Raw genomic sequence first — 14,994 nt, 5'->3', positions numbered from 1 at the left:
ACCTGATTTCCGTGGCGCGCTCGCTGGTTTACCACTTTGCTAGTTGCCCTTTGAGTAATGACCCGTCGTTGAATGCATGTAATACCCTCCTCATGGCCATCCTCTCCTTTTATTTTTTTCTTCAATCTACTTATGTGTTACCTTGCTGGCGACTCAAAGCACCTTTTATGTTTCACTCCTCGTGCAAGAACACGTAGCCCGCGTTACATGAACTGCATGCGTGGACTCACCGGTTCTACTCAATATTGTTTTGTCCTTCACGTGCTGTGAACTCGTCATCCCTTTGGTAAAAAAAGGTTTCCAGTCGAACCTTGAACCTGTCATTTCTGTGTTGGCCCACAATATAAATTCACAATGCCTTGCTGTGTGGACTTGTCGGATCCGTAAGAAGACATTTTGAAGGGCAATCTATGATGTATGAGGGTTGTGCTACTTATATAATCTATAATTTGTGTGCTTTCGGCTTCCCCCCCCCACCCCCCGATAGGTCTTGCCGAGATCGGCACAGTGTGCGACCCTTTCCGCAGCTGCTCAGTGAGCGAAGACGGTGGTCTGAGTACCGCCTTTACGATTACACATGAGCTGGGGCACGTGTAAGTGCTGCAGACTTAACGTCACTGCCTCAGCTCACCTAAAGAATCTACCGCATGGTTGTCCCTGATCTTAACCAGATGGTCCACCTATCGTTGGGGAGATCAGGGCAAAGTGGCCACCTTAAGGAAAAAACTACCTATAAGTACAACTTTTACAGTTCGAAATTGGCATTTGCTTGTCCACAAATCACATCGCAGAACATTGTTTTTTCTTCTTCATCCGGGACAAACATGCTGCTACAAAACTACCATGACCAAAACTGTATGTGACTTCATGAAAAGTTAACCTTGTTAGACAACTTTTAATCATTGATATTGTTAAATTTGAAGAGCACTTAGGCCTAATTGACATTTGCTCTACGGTTAGGATACGGAGGCCGTACCCCCGCCCCCCCGAATTGACAGAAACATGCGGCGACCGCAGAGTTTCTGAGGTGGCCTCAGGGTATGAGCCTACGATGTATGGCTATATTTTACAGGCTGTAGGGGTCGCCGTGGAATTATAGCGCAGAGTTATAACTTTTTTCATTTCTACGTTGACCATAGCAAATCGACAAGCCGAAACAAAAGAACTGGTAAAAAAAGAAAAAAAAGAACCCACTCGTTACCGTTCACCTTAGGGCCCCCCTGCGGTCGCCTTGTGGGCACCTTGAGGCTACCTTGCGTCTGCCTTGATAATTCTATGGCCGCCGCAGGGACGCCCTAAGGTCACCGTGCGACATCAAATCAAAGACTGTACGGCACCCCCACGTTTTCGGTCTCCACAATTTCTAAATACCCCGTGCGGCTACCTGAAAAATAAAAACATGTGACTGCTGCATTGTGTAACCGTGGAAATACTGCGGCCGCCGTATAATTGCTAGTGGCCGTAGATTTTGTAGACCCTACGGCCGCCGTGCCAAATGTGACTTAGGCCGTAATTGTACGCAATTCTCTTATTTTGATGAAACACTTTCATGGAATCAGCGGCACGAAACAATGCACACACTCAATCTTGAGGAGCTCGTACATGACAATAAGCAACGAGACAATTCATAACAATGGTGGACACAGCACTAGTAGCTACCAAAGCTTCAGCCCAGGTGTCAGGTACATCTTGCCGAAAGGACCGTGGTTGAAGGCTTTGCTCTGATCTCGCACATTCCTAATATTCCTATCCTCTTGTCATTTACTGATCATAGTAGTCAAGGTGATCAATCCTGTTTTTTACCTGTTCTCAACTCATTCCTTTGTTTTCTGTCTTTTTCTGCTCCAACCGTTCCAACCCATCTTGTTTACCTTCTGTCATAATTCACAGGTTTAACATGCCGCACGATGACAGCACCAAATGTCGTGCATTCTCTTCAAGGAAGCGACACCATGTCATGGCACCCACTCTCAACTACGAGACGCATCCGTGGACGTGGTCACTGTGCAGCCGGAAGTATGTCACCGACTTCCTAGAGTAAGTGATTTGCTGCCATTTATAGCTCCACCCAGACATTCTAACCACATCTATTGTTCTAGAATGTCAGGAAGAGACATTGAGCAGTGATGTCAAAGCATTAACTCAGAGTTCTTTTAGTGTGAGCCACTTTGAACCACCAATCGACTAACTCAATCCCAGGGAAACATGTCGAACGACCCGAAGTTTGACCCATCCATGGAATTTGGCAGTGATCCGAACTTACTTGGTTTACAGAGTCAAAAGCGGTGTCATGAAGATGATGTCGCTGGAACCCAGAGTGTTCTGGGAAGTGATGTCACTTCCCGTAATCTAAGCGGCTGTGTTTGTGTCAAAGTCAAGCCTGGTTACCTCCACCACCGAAGGTGGACCAAGGTTATGTTTTCATCCCTGTTTGTTTGTCTGTCTGTCTGTCTGTTTGTGAGCAGAACATTTCAAAGTGTTGTGGACGGATTCGGACAAAACTTGGTGGACACATCGGGTGTGTGACAAGGATAAATTGATTTGATTTGGGTGAAGATATGGCCACTATCTATCTATAATTCCAGCAGTGTGTGTGTGTGTGTGTGTGTGTGTGTGTGTGTGTGTGTGTGTGTGTGTGTGTGTGTGTGTGTGTGTGTGTGTGTGTGTGTGTGTGTGTGTGTGTGTGTGTGTGTGTGTGTGTGTGTGTGTGTGTGTGTGTGTGTGTGTGTGTGTGTGTGTGTGTGTGTGTGTGTGTGTGTGTGTGTGTGTGTGTGTGTGTGTGTGTGTGACCGCTGTTTCTCGACAACCACTGGTCCGATCTAATTGAAACTTGCCAGCTACATTGCTGGGGACCTGAGTATGTGCCCTTTCTAGGTTTGATATTAATCGGACAAGTGTTTCCCAAGTTATGGCCATTTATTTACCAAACCAATGACAAGACACGTTGTTGCATGGGCGTGGCCGATGGGGAAGAGAACCTCAGCCGCGTTCCCCATTACGGGTTACAACGTACGGACTTTTGGAAATTGATGACTTCGTGTATTCTAATAATTTCTCGATTTCTTATGCGCATTTACAGATAAACACAATGTCCCAATCCAGTCGTCGTTTACGAGAGCGAAAGAACAGCCTGTGTGGTTGTTTGAAAGATTTTTTTTTTTTGCACGTACGTTTTTTTTATTTTTTTTTGCACTTGCGTTTTTTTTCTCTCTCTCTTCTCTTCTCTTCTCTTTCTGTTTTTCCTTGAGATGACATTGCGAAAAGGCAAATATGTTGGCGCTAATTGAATAATTGGCCATTAAAACTAAATTGCGAATAATCGTAACTGCGATATGTGAACTTCCGGACAGTGAGGACTTAACTTCGCGTAGGCCGATGCGCGGCCGACCGACGATGACGTCACGTGCCGTGCCGGTTACGATGGGGATCGATCGGCGCCTTCGTTACCGTGGCGTAGGAGTGGCAATGGTCAATGGCAGCGAATGTCATGGCAAGCAAAGACAGGGAGGTAAATTTTATTTTAATTTTGATTTTAATTAACTCTGTGTGTGTATCACAGCAGTTGTTACTTTAATGCAAGCGATAATTCGTGGAATGCATGTGAACATTCCGTACGGGCACGCACCACTTCCGGATGGTGATGACTTAATGTATTCTAATCATTTCTCGATTTCTTATGCGCATTTATAGATAAACACAATGCCCCAATCCAGTCGTCGTTTACGAGAGCGAAGGAACGGCCTGTGTGGTTGTTTCTGGCTCACGGTTTGAGTTTTTTTACTTACGAAATCTTTAGATTTCATAAGTACGTATATTGATGACTTCCGTCGTGTGTTTGTGTGTTTGTGTGTTTGTTTGTTTGTAGGCACGATAACTCGAGAACGGAAGAAGCGACCAATGTCAAATTACACCACGTGATTCAGGAGGGTGATGGCTAGCGCTGATTAGATTTTGGTCAAAATCGGTCAAAGGTCAAGGTCACAGTGAGGTCAAACATAATTCCGTAAACTCATGTGGAGAAATGGAGTATTTTTGCTTCAGTCGACGTTACGAGTTCGTTTTAACTTCGATTTTAATTTTGTCTTCGGTTTTTGTGATTGCTTAGGACGCTTAACACTCGGTTGTCGAAATTCTGCTAAAAATCGGATGTTTTGGAGACGTTTTAAGATTGTATAAAAAATATTTCACTCGTCGCGTCACGGCTCGTCACGTGGTGCAGCACGCTTGAGCAGAGACGGCGTTGAGTCACGTAAAGGTTTTACGTGTGCGCACTGACAGTGTTTTTGATAAAGGTTGTGTTTAAAAGTCATTTTTTATCCCAATAAAGGTTATCGTCGCATGCCTGACTCGCTAAGCTGTCGGATTATGTAAAGATTGTTGGTGGATGGCTGAATATTATGGTTTTGTGACTGATAAAATAATATTAAATAATTGCGTGGAGAAATGGAAATTTTTGCTTCGGTCGATGTTACGATTTTTGATGGTTTGGTACAGAATCATCGTAGAAACTTCTGGTTTGCGTCGCGACCTTCTCTCGAGACAGCTTTTATTAGACAAGGTCGGAGGTCAAGTTGACGATTTCGTAAGTACCAGTCTATGACTGCTTGTTTTTTTTGGTTTGCACGTACGGCCACGCACGTACGGGCACGCGAGAGCGAAGAAACGGCCTGTGTGGTTGTTGTTTCTGGCTCACAGTTTGAAAGTTTTTTTTGGGGGGGGAGGGGGGTTTGCACGTACGGTCACGCGAGAGCGAAGGAACAGCCTGTGTGGTTGTTTCTGGCTCGCGGTTTGAGGTTTTTTTTTTTGGTTTGCACGTACGGCCACGCACGTACGGGCACGCGAGAGCGAAGAAACAGCCTGTGTGGTTGTTTCTGGCTCACTGTTTGAGTTTTTTTTTTTGATTTGCACGTACGGCCACGCACGTACGGGCAAGCGAGAGCGAAGAAACGGCCTGTGTGGTTGTTGTTTCTGACTCACAGTTTGAAAGTTTTTTGGGGGGGAGGGGGGTTTGTACGTACGGTCACGCGAGAGCGAAGGAACAGCCTGTGTGTTTGTTTCTGGCTCACGGTTTGAGTTTTTTTTTTGGTTTGCACGTACGGCCACGCACGTACGGGCACGCGAGAGCGAAGAAACAGCCTGTGTGGTTGTTTCTGGCTCGCGGTTTGAGTTTTTTGTTTTTTGGTTTGCACGTACGGCCACGCACGTACGGGCACGCGAGAGCGAAGAAACGACCTGTGTGGTTGTTGTTTCGGCTCGCGGTTTTTAAAGTTTTTTTTTGCCACGCACGTACGGGCACGTACTCGTAATTTTTAAGTGATTCTTCACCATTGAGAGACCGGGCCAAAAACGATGTATAGTGCGATATCTCAAAACAATGTGAACGGATTATGACAAAACTTGGTGAATGAGTTGGGTAGGTGACAAGAACAAGCTGATTAGATTTTTGTTAAGGTCCGGATGCAGATCTGGCCCATCAGTGGGATACAAAACATAAACTGTTCAGCCTGGTGGAGGTATGCGCTCTACCGAGTGCTGTTGTAGTTTATATCATGTATTTCTGTGCATGTGTGCATGATTTATGTCGCAGCTCATCCACAAGCATTAGAGCCTGAAAAAAATTAATAAATAGGTAAATAAATGAATGCTGTATATCTTTATTCTTTTTGCCTGTCTTTGACTGTTGGAAGTATCTCATTCTTAGAACTTTTAAAGGAGCCTGGTGTTGGCTTTGTGGTGAGGGTGGTGGCTTGGGATCCTAGGGTCCTGAGTTTGAGCCCCATTGGCTGTTGAATTACCACCAGGGGGTTGACTCAGCATGTCATCCTTCTGAGGTTGGTGAAATGAGCACTAGTGTACTGGTAATAGGGGCACTGCATCATTGGCATAGTTGTATCCCTAACCAATGATGCAACCAGCAGCCAAACAGCTGCACATGAAGGGAAGGGAAGAACTTTTTAAATGATTCACATTTGGATCCCTGTGTTTTGATCGGTTAAAACGCTTCTTGTCTTCATCAAATACGATGGAAAGGTTCAAATTAGAGTTATATCACGACCACAGTAAACCCATCAATAATACAAACTAAAGGAGCCATCTATTTACTATGTATCGCAAATATGGTGGAAGTGTTGACCCTCAATGACCCTCAATGCTTCAACATTCCCCCCAACCCTCATATCTCTCTCTCTCTCTCTCTCTCTCTCTCTCTCTCTCTCTCTCTCTCTCTCTCTCTCTCTCTCTCTCTCTCTCTCTCTCTCTCTCTCTCTCTCTCTCTCTCTCTCTCTCTCTCTCTCTCTCTCTCTCTCTCTCTCTCTCTCTCTCTCTCTCTCTCTCTCTCTCTCTCTCTGCCACATATTCTGAATAAATAAATAAATAAATATTCAACAATGAAGGCACCACTGACTTGTATAACTCCCTAGTAGGCAAGGATCATGCCCAAGGTCTTTAGTTTTCAATAGGAATCTTCACTTAACGACAACCAGTTTTATGCAAACAAGAAATAAATGTTCCCAAAAATTTAAAAACAAGAAACATGTTGGGGGAAATGCAAATGCTTTTATTCAAAAAAATAACAGGTCGTAACTCAGGCCGATGAAATAGTTTGACGATACAATTATTGAAACTTTCTTCCTCCTTCGTTGACTTTGTTGACTTCCTCCTTCGTGTGCTATAGATGATTTGATGGTGAACAGGTTATTTTATGGACTGAATAACGGTTATTGTGAAATATTTATGCACCGTCTCTGTCAAGATTGTTCATGTTAGGGGGGTTTAGGCCCACGATGGCCGATGCTTGGGAACGTGCTGTAAAGTCATACGCAGATGCTGAGATGAGGGATGCAGAACAGCTGCTCTGGCTTGTTGCCTAATGAAATTTCCAGATAAACCTTCATGTGAGTTTTATTTCAATGCAAGCTTCAACATTACTTTCACACACATTCATCACAGTGTGTGTGTGTGTGTGTGTGTGTGTGTGTGTGTGTGTGTGTGTGTGTGTGTGTGTGTGTGTGTGTGTGTGTGTGTGTGTGTGTGTGTGCGTGTGTGCGTGTGTCAAAAAGCAAACGAACAAGCAGTCAGTCACAAATGAACCGGTGATTTATCTTCGGAGCATTTCCTTTGGTGGGGTCTTCATGTTATGCATTGTCGACCGCTCATACAAAATAACGCTCAATGGTGAACACCTTTCCGGTCCCCTTGGTACAGCGAGCACCCAATGAGATTTGGATTTATATTTTTGGGGATTTCTTGTTCCCTTATCAGCTGGGGCACGGTACATCGATCACAAACATACTTGTCTTCTGTTTAAATGATTTATTCACAGAATGTTTTCCAGCTTCCTGTGTTCACGAGTTCCACTCTCGATGTGGAATGACGGTGACAAGGTGATTTTAAATAAGTTATTTCTACACTCGATCTTCACACCCAAAGACAATATTCCGGAGGTCCATACGCTTACTCTCACTTGTGAGCATCACAAGATTCCAGTCTTCTTCGTCATTCACATGCAGCACAAGGCTGCAGGGTAGCATCATTGACTGAGGGCACAGCTGTGTCGCTGATGCAGTGCCCTCTGCTGGTTTGCGTAGGAATATGTAATTTCCTCAGGGTGCAGGCAATAGCTCACCTACTCTTCACAAAGGACACCGTGGGATCTTTAACATACACCAACTAATGTCGGTACATGGGACGCCCAGTTTCACATCCATCCAAGAATTGACACACACATTGATGAATCACCCTGCACGTGAAACATCAGGATGGTAGTTTATAGCTGGGTTAGGATTCAAACCCAGGCGAGACAGGTTAGAGGCGAGTGTGCGTACCTCTAAGCCACCCTGTCAGCCTAGAAGATTCCAGTACGAAACATACATTCCAAATTTTTGCCTCTGCGTTCACCATTGGCAAGTCATGGACCGTTCTTTGAACATTTTGTCGGTTGTGTATGCAACAGACAGGCTTTAGTTGTTGTATATAAGGGGAGTTCGGTGGGGTCCTCACTTTATATACTCCGAAGGAGTTAATGATCATTCTCAGAACAATGAGATAGAACTAGGATTTTCAAGGCACAGGATATGCGACGGTGCGGCACCTTCTTCTCTCTCATCACAGACAGGTTGGTGGCCTATCGGACTTTCATACCGGCTCTGACATCCTTTTGAACCCAATGCTTTATCAGCCTTCCGCTTCTTTATCAGATGCTTGCACTCATCTATTAGCCCCTTCCTTGTTAACTTATCACAGGTCTCACCTTCACCTTCCTATCTCCACTTTTCCCTCAGCTGTGGAATGTAGTCTATTTTGTTCGTGTAATCTGTCTTTTTTATGTGCAAGATCAAGGCTCGTGGAATAGTGAGGTATCAGGAGGTATCAGCGGGTGAAAGGGAAACCTAATGGTAGTGGGGGCACTGGGGCTACACATGGTCAAAGCAAGTAAGAGAAATAACAAAGAGGGAAAGATGGGGGAGGGAGGGGATGAAACCCAGTAACCTGCAAGTACGAGGGTTGAGTGATGGGTTAATGGGGGAAGGAAATATCATGGGTAGGTATGGGGGAGATAACATGACATGGTTGTGCCACTCCTGCCTGAAGCATCGGAGTGAAGAATATGATCTACTCACCTTTGGAAGGTAATTATTCAAATGAAAGGAAACAAGAACAAGTTGAAGCAATTGAAGGTGATCCTGCCATTCTCTGTGATTCGTCCTTCAGTGATTTACGGTTACAGTCCACCACCATCTTATTTGTTTTTTTTATGCTCATCTACCTGTGGAGTAAGTTGTACATCTATCAAGTGGAGGACAAGGATATTCAGAGACAGCAGCATACTTCTTCATAAATTACAAGGACGTGAGTTTTCAATATTTGTTAGTTTGGCAGGATGTTGCAGAGATAGCACACTCAATTTTAAGTTGGGAAGGACGGGGTCAATTCCCAACCCAACTATAAATTGTCGGATTCCTCGTTTGAACATTAAGCCGGTTGTACCATCTGCTAGTGTTAGCTGCTGGAGGTTAATGATCCCAGGGGGTTTTACGCAGTGTAGGTGAGTTATTACTAGCACCTTGATCAAATTCCTGCCGTGATTTTTCCTGGGAAAGCAAAGGCAAAACATTCAGTGCAATCATTCTCGTTTTGGCAGCACCAAACCTGCCTTCCAGCAAATCGAGATGGGATGGGATGGGATTCGAACCTTGGAGCCTCGCATCCTGAGCTTTAGGCTCAGATAAGTATGCCAAAAAGGCTAACCTCTGATCTACCTCCATGTGGGCTTGTTGTTAATTAATTGTTTTGTCCACTCCTGTGTATACCTGTTCCCCATTTCCCTCCTCCCGGTCTATTCTATCCCCAACTTTCGTCAAGCTCTTCCAAGATCCTTGATGGTGTTCGTGTAGCCACTATATCTCTAATCATGCATTCTTTTGATTCACAGAAAGGTCTTCCTCCGATCAAAGCAGTGTAATTGCCAAGTATGGGAATTCATCAACCTCTTTTAACCACATTAAAGTGCAGCAACAGAATTACACAGATTTCTTTCTGCAAGTGCATCATGGAAGTATTTGTTTTTGTTCAGGCCGCCATTAAGCCCCCATGACGAAACGAGCTCATCCACGCCACCCATGCATTCATTCAGCTCAAAGGAGTGAGCGTTAATTAATTCAACTGCTTGTGTGTTCGAAGCATCAATGGTTCAACGACTGTTTAGGAAACCAGACAAAAATACATCCAAATGAATTCACATCATTGGTTTGACGAAACAACCGTTGAGTTTTGAGAATGCAGGCACGGATCATGTTACCTTTCACATGCGATGCATGAGGAATAGCAATTAAAGCAAATCCCATTGCACATGTTAAGAATAACCCGAGATTTATAGCCCTTAACATGGTTCTCATCTGCTCTTTGGTATGAGGATATTGTCTGAATTATTTATTTTTAACGATATCTAGAGAACGATGTCCATTTCACCACTAGTTTATTAATTGCGGAAATTGATGGAGACGAACAGTTGCCTTATCCATTCATCAGAAACTTTTCCGGCTGAAAGATATAGTTGTTACTAGATGACCCGTGAACCCGTCGGGTTCCCGTTGTGACAGCGGTTGATAAAAATATTAATTTCAAAAAGAAAAAGAAAAAGATGGCTCCAGCGAACTATACCGCTGAGGTTGTTTGCATCGATCAAATTCTCCTGAAAAGTACTTGACTGAATCGGGAATTGATTTTTTAATAATTTTTTCGTTGCCCGATTTGAACGAAACTTGATACTGTACACCACCGGAGAATGCTGAGTAAAGTGGCACTAAAATTTTTGCACTATCGTGTACCGTTTTGGCTGTATTTTGGGAACATACATACATACATACATACATACATACATACATATATACAAGAAGAGAGTTTTAGGGAAAAATAGATGTTTGCACGGCTGATGGCTGATATAGATGGCTGATGAATGAAGAAAATGAGAGAGAGAGAGAAGGTTGGAAGAGGTGGAGATAGTGAATCTGGAAGTGGGGTGGATCAGTAAGGATGAAGTGAGGACTGCTATGAAGAAGATGAAAAGTGGAAAGGCGGTTGGCCCAGATGGTATACCAGTGGAGGCATGGAAGTGCTTAGGAGAGATGGCAGTGGGGTTGTTAACCACATTGTTTAATAAAGTCTTGGAAAGTGAGAGGATGCCGGAGGAGTGGAGATGAAGTGTACTGGTTCTGATTTTCAAGAATAAGGGTGATGTGCAGAGCTGTGGAAATTACAGAGGGATAAAGTTGTTAAGCCACACCATGAAGTTGTGGGAAAGAGTAGTGGAAGCTCGGTTGAGAGGAGAGGTGACGATCTGTGAGCAGCAATATGGGTTTATGCCAGGAAAGAGCACCACTAATGCAATGTTAGCTTTGAGAATGTTGATGGAGAAGTATAGGGAAGGCCAGAAAAAGTTACATTGTGTGTTTGTGGATTTAGAGAAAGCTTATGATAGGGTGCCAAGAGAGGAGTTGTGGTATTGTATGAGGAAGTCGGGAGTGGTGGAGAAGTATGTGAGGATCGTGCAGGATATGTATGAGGACAGTGTGACAGCGGTGAGGTGTGCGGTAGGAATGACGGACCGGTTTAAGGTTAAAGTGGGATTGCACCAAGGATCGACTCTGAGCCCTTTCCTATTTGCAATGGTGATGGACAGGTTGACGGACAAGATCAGACTGGAGTCTCCATGGACTATGATGTTCGCGGATGACATCATGATCTGTAGGGAGAGTAGGGAGCAGGCTGAATCGAGCCTTGAGAGGTGGAGATACGCACTGGAGAGAAGGGGAATGTTAGTCAGTAGGAGTAAGACGGAGTACATGTGCGTAAATGAGAGGGAGGGTGGTGGTATGGTGCAGTTGCAAGGAGTTGAGGTGGGGAAGGTGGATTGGTTTAAATACTTGGGATCAACTGTCCAAAGTAACGGAGAGTGTGGGAGAGAAGTGAAAAAGAGAGTGCAGGCAGGATGGAGTGGGTGGAGAAGAGTTGCAGGAGTGATTTGTGACAGAAGGGTAGCTGCAAGAGTGAAGGGGAAAGTATACAAGACGGTAGTGAGACCAGCTATGTTGTATGGTTTGGAGGCGGTGGCGCTAACAAAAAGACAGGAAGCGGAGCTGGAGGTGGCAGAGTTAAAGATGCTGCGATTCTCGTTGGGAGTGACGAGGATGGATAGGATAAGAAATGAGTATATTAGAGGGACAGCGCAGGTAGGACGGTTTGGAGACAAAGTGAGAGAGGCGAGATTGAGATGGTTTGGACATGTGCACAGGAGGGAAGCGGAGTATATCGGGAGAAGGATGTTGAAGATGGAGCCGCCAGGCAGGAGGAGAAGAGGAAGGCCAAAGAAGAGGTTCATGGATAAGGTGAGGGCGGACATGCGGGTGGTTGGAGTGTCAATGGAAGATGTGGAGGATAGAGCGAAATGGAGACGGTTGGTCCGCTGTGGCGACCCCTAACGGGAGCAAGCCGAAAGAGGAAGAAGAAGATAGATGTTTGCACGGGCGTGAGGTCAAAAACAATATTCTGCCATATTTGCATCCATCATAAATACACGTCTCCCATCAGGATTCCAAAAGCACCAAAAATGTTTTTGCTGTCACAGAATGCTTTTTTGCACCTTTTGTCTCTATTTTTATTTTCCAGGCCACTTGGCTTTTGTCACAGCAAGAGGCATTTGCTTGGATGAATACCACAACCACTGAACTCCTGGTTATCCCCACACTTTTTGAAAATGACGGGGGGGGGGGGGATATTGTAATCGGCTCCGTCCGTCTGTCACACTATCTCCTCCAAGATGGTTGTGCAGAAATTCACCAAACTTGGTAGTTATGATCATCACGTGGCACGGAGGTGCATGACCAGTGTCACTTTTGGCCCTGCCCCCAAGGTCGGGGTCAAAAGGTCAAATACTGAAAAATGCAATTAATGGCACATTCTTGAACATTTTTAAATGAAACTTTGTATTTGCAATCAACTTCGGGGGATGCATGAAATATGTTCCGATGTTTTCGGAATTTGACTCCCGGTTCATGCCCCTTGGGGTTGGGATGTTGGGTCATTCCTGGTGGAACTTTTTGCCATCACTGAACCTTGCTTTCGGTGGGAAGCGTGCGGATTTATGATGACGCGCCATAAACTTCGCTCGAGTTTCTTTTTATTGTCGAGGGAGTTCCTTTGATGCAACTTGTGGTTAGCTTGTATGAATTGTAAATTTATGAGAGAATAAGACAATCCTTTCACCTTAAAGTTTCTGTCGTAAGATGAGAAGCTTTAAACGTGAGATTGTTAAGGCATTGCTTGTACGCATAACATAAGGTCAGTTTGGGAAACTTCCAACGGTTATTGTCCAGATTCTAGATGGGCATGTTTGCCAATATTTTAAAGACAAAGGTGCTGGATCAGTGTGTTCCTCATATGCCCTGGTAATGGTGGAGAAGGAGATTGGGTGAGGGGTGGGAATGAAACCCTGGAAACGTTTACAAAAGTGTGAAATAATGGATTTTCCTGCATTCTATGCTACTGCATCAGAACTACCTTTTTATTTTATACCAATTTGTGTACAAATGAAAAGATTTAAAGAACTTGTAACGAGGCCACTGAAGTTGAGGCTTGTGGAAGAGCAAGTACACTGAACGGATCAGGATGTAACAGACAAAAACAGGATGCCGAACATGCTTGCGCGGGGTGGACAAAATTAATACAGAAGGAAACTCCAAGGAGGGAAAACTAGAGAATTGGGAGGGATTTGGGTGGGGACAAAGCATGGAAAGTGCAGACAGTACAGGACAGAGAGACCACCGACCTGTGCGCAATCGCGAAGTGATAACCCACCGACTCGGTGTCATCGTGGGAGATTCCAATCATCTTTATTTATTATTTATTGAAAATGTTGATTTCTTTCTCATTCTGTTGCAGTCTTTGCACACACTGGTATATGACCCTCCTTCCTTCTTTCCAGCTGGCTCTTCATGTCAGGCTTACGGCCTTGTTGGAAATTCATATGCTGCTATTTGATTGGTCATGAAAATCTGAGTACTCAATCAGAGCTGAGTTAACACAAGGTTGCAACAGTCATCCAAGTCGACTATAAATAACAGGACCAAAACTGACACCCCGATGTGCATTGATGATCTGTCTGATGAAGTTTATTTCATTGTTTACTATGAAAAAAACATTTTTGCTGAGATTTTGTAAGACGGAATGATTAGCTTTTTTAAAATTGGTTGGCAGTCAAGGATTCCTTAAATGGTAACATCTCTTTTTAATATAATGGCGCTAATATGTATATGAAGAACACAAGGGGAAAACCAGAGATGTCACTTTTTATAAATTTCAGGGTTATTGCACCTGCCAATAGTTGGCAACATAAGGTTTCCTCTCACAATATTACTTTAACAAATAACCAGGGGTGTCACAAAATTTATATGGTATAAAGTTTAGCTGTGCAATGAAAAAACAAGTGTTGTCAAAGCTGAACAAGTAGAAACCCAGAGTTGTCAGTACTTTACTCCTGGTTATCTCCCTTTCATTCATGTTAACTGTTCCAACATAATATTCAGAGTTGAGAAACTAAAAATGAAAGGTTGTAAAACTTTCACAGCATAAACTCTGAGCACTACAATGGCCTATTTGGTTATATCATGAGCTCCGTAGTTGGTGCATATCGTGGTTCAAGCCTGGTCAAACCTTTATTGTGACCCACGCCGTGGCTTAATGGTTAGCGCGTCTGAGTACCCATCCTCATTCGATGTACCCACCGCCCAATCAACCTGCTGAGGGATATGATGGAGTCACATGAGGTGACCCGCTATCGCGGGGGTGGTTTATCCTTAGTTTTCCTCCCGGTTTTCCATCATATTAGCAGTCCACCAAAGTCTTGAAACTTTGTTTTTCAGTTTCTTCAAAATTGACTTATCCTGACATCTCTGGTTTTCCCCTTGTGGTGTATGTGTGTATATATATATATATATATATATATATATATATATATATATATATATATATATATATATATATATATATATATATATATACTTATATACATATATATATATATACTTATATACATACATATATATATATATACTTATATACATATATATATATATATATATATATATATATATATATATATATATATATATATATATATATATATATATATGACTTCCCCAATCTGCATTGGACATCATTCTGCACCAAAGTGTCACCTCCAGTCCAGAGGCGTCAGACCAGCAACTCTGTCAAGTAGACAAAAATTACATGGTCAACATCAGTTAAACATCACGCAGAGCTGCCTATCCAGATTTTAGGCTTGTTTGCCTCTTTTAAAGGCACCTTTTTTCATCCAAAAAAAGGTTTAAAAAATCAAAGCATTAATACAGCTTGAGACATGCACCTTGACCCCATGGCCAAAGTACACAATGCGACAAGACTGTCCCGTTGGTATACACATGCCCTTCAGCCCAAAGGCTG

The 14,994-nt window shown here is 43.6% G+C and overlaps 1 protein-coding gene across 7 annotated transcripts in view; it reads left to right on the top strand.

Moving 5' to 3' along the window:
- LOC147013866 (A disintegrin and metalloproteinase with thrombospondin motifs 9-like) overlaps positions 1-14,994 on the top strand; it is a 178,258-nt gene that overhangs the window by 44,031 nt on the left and 119,233 nt on the right. For all 7 annotated transcript variants that reach the window (XR_015050537.1, XR_015050538.1, XR_015050539.1 and 4 more), the window contains exons 8-9: positions 488-593; positions 1,891-2,037. Coding sequence is in view for 4 of the 7 variants with exons in the window: in XM_085851170.1 (XP_085707296.1) it covers positions 488-593; positions 1,891-2,037 (253 nt within the window). In the remaining 3 variants the exon portion in view is untranslated. The remainder of the gene's footprint in view (positions 1-487; positions 594-1,890; positions 2,038-14,994) is intronic.

Source organism: Eptatretus burgeri, chromosome 13, assembly GCF_056783735.1.
Source record: "Eptatretus burgeri isolate ZD-2024b chromosome 13, Ebu_testis_v1, whole genome shotgun sequence".
Classification (NCBI taxonomy): domain Eukaryota; kingdom Metazoa; phylum Chordata; class Myxini; order Myxiniformes; family Myxinidae; genus Eptatretus; species Eptatretus burgeri.
Note: the sequence above shows the minus strand (reverse complement) of the source record. Positions and strands in the feature narration are given on the sequence as shown.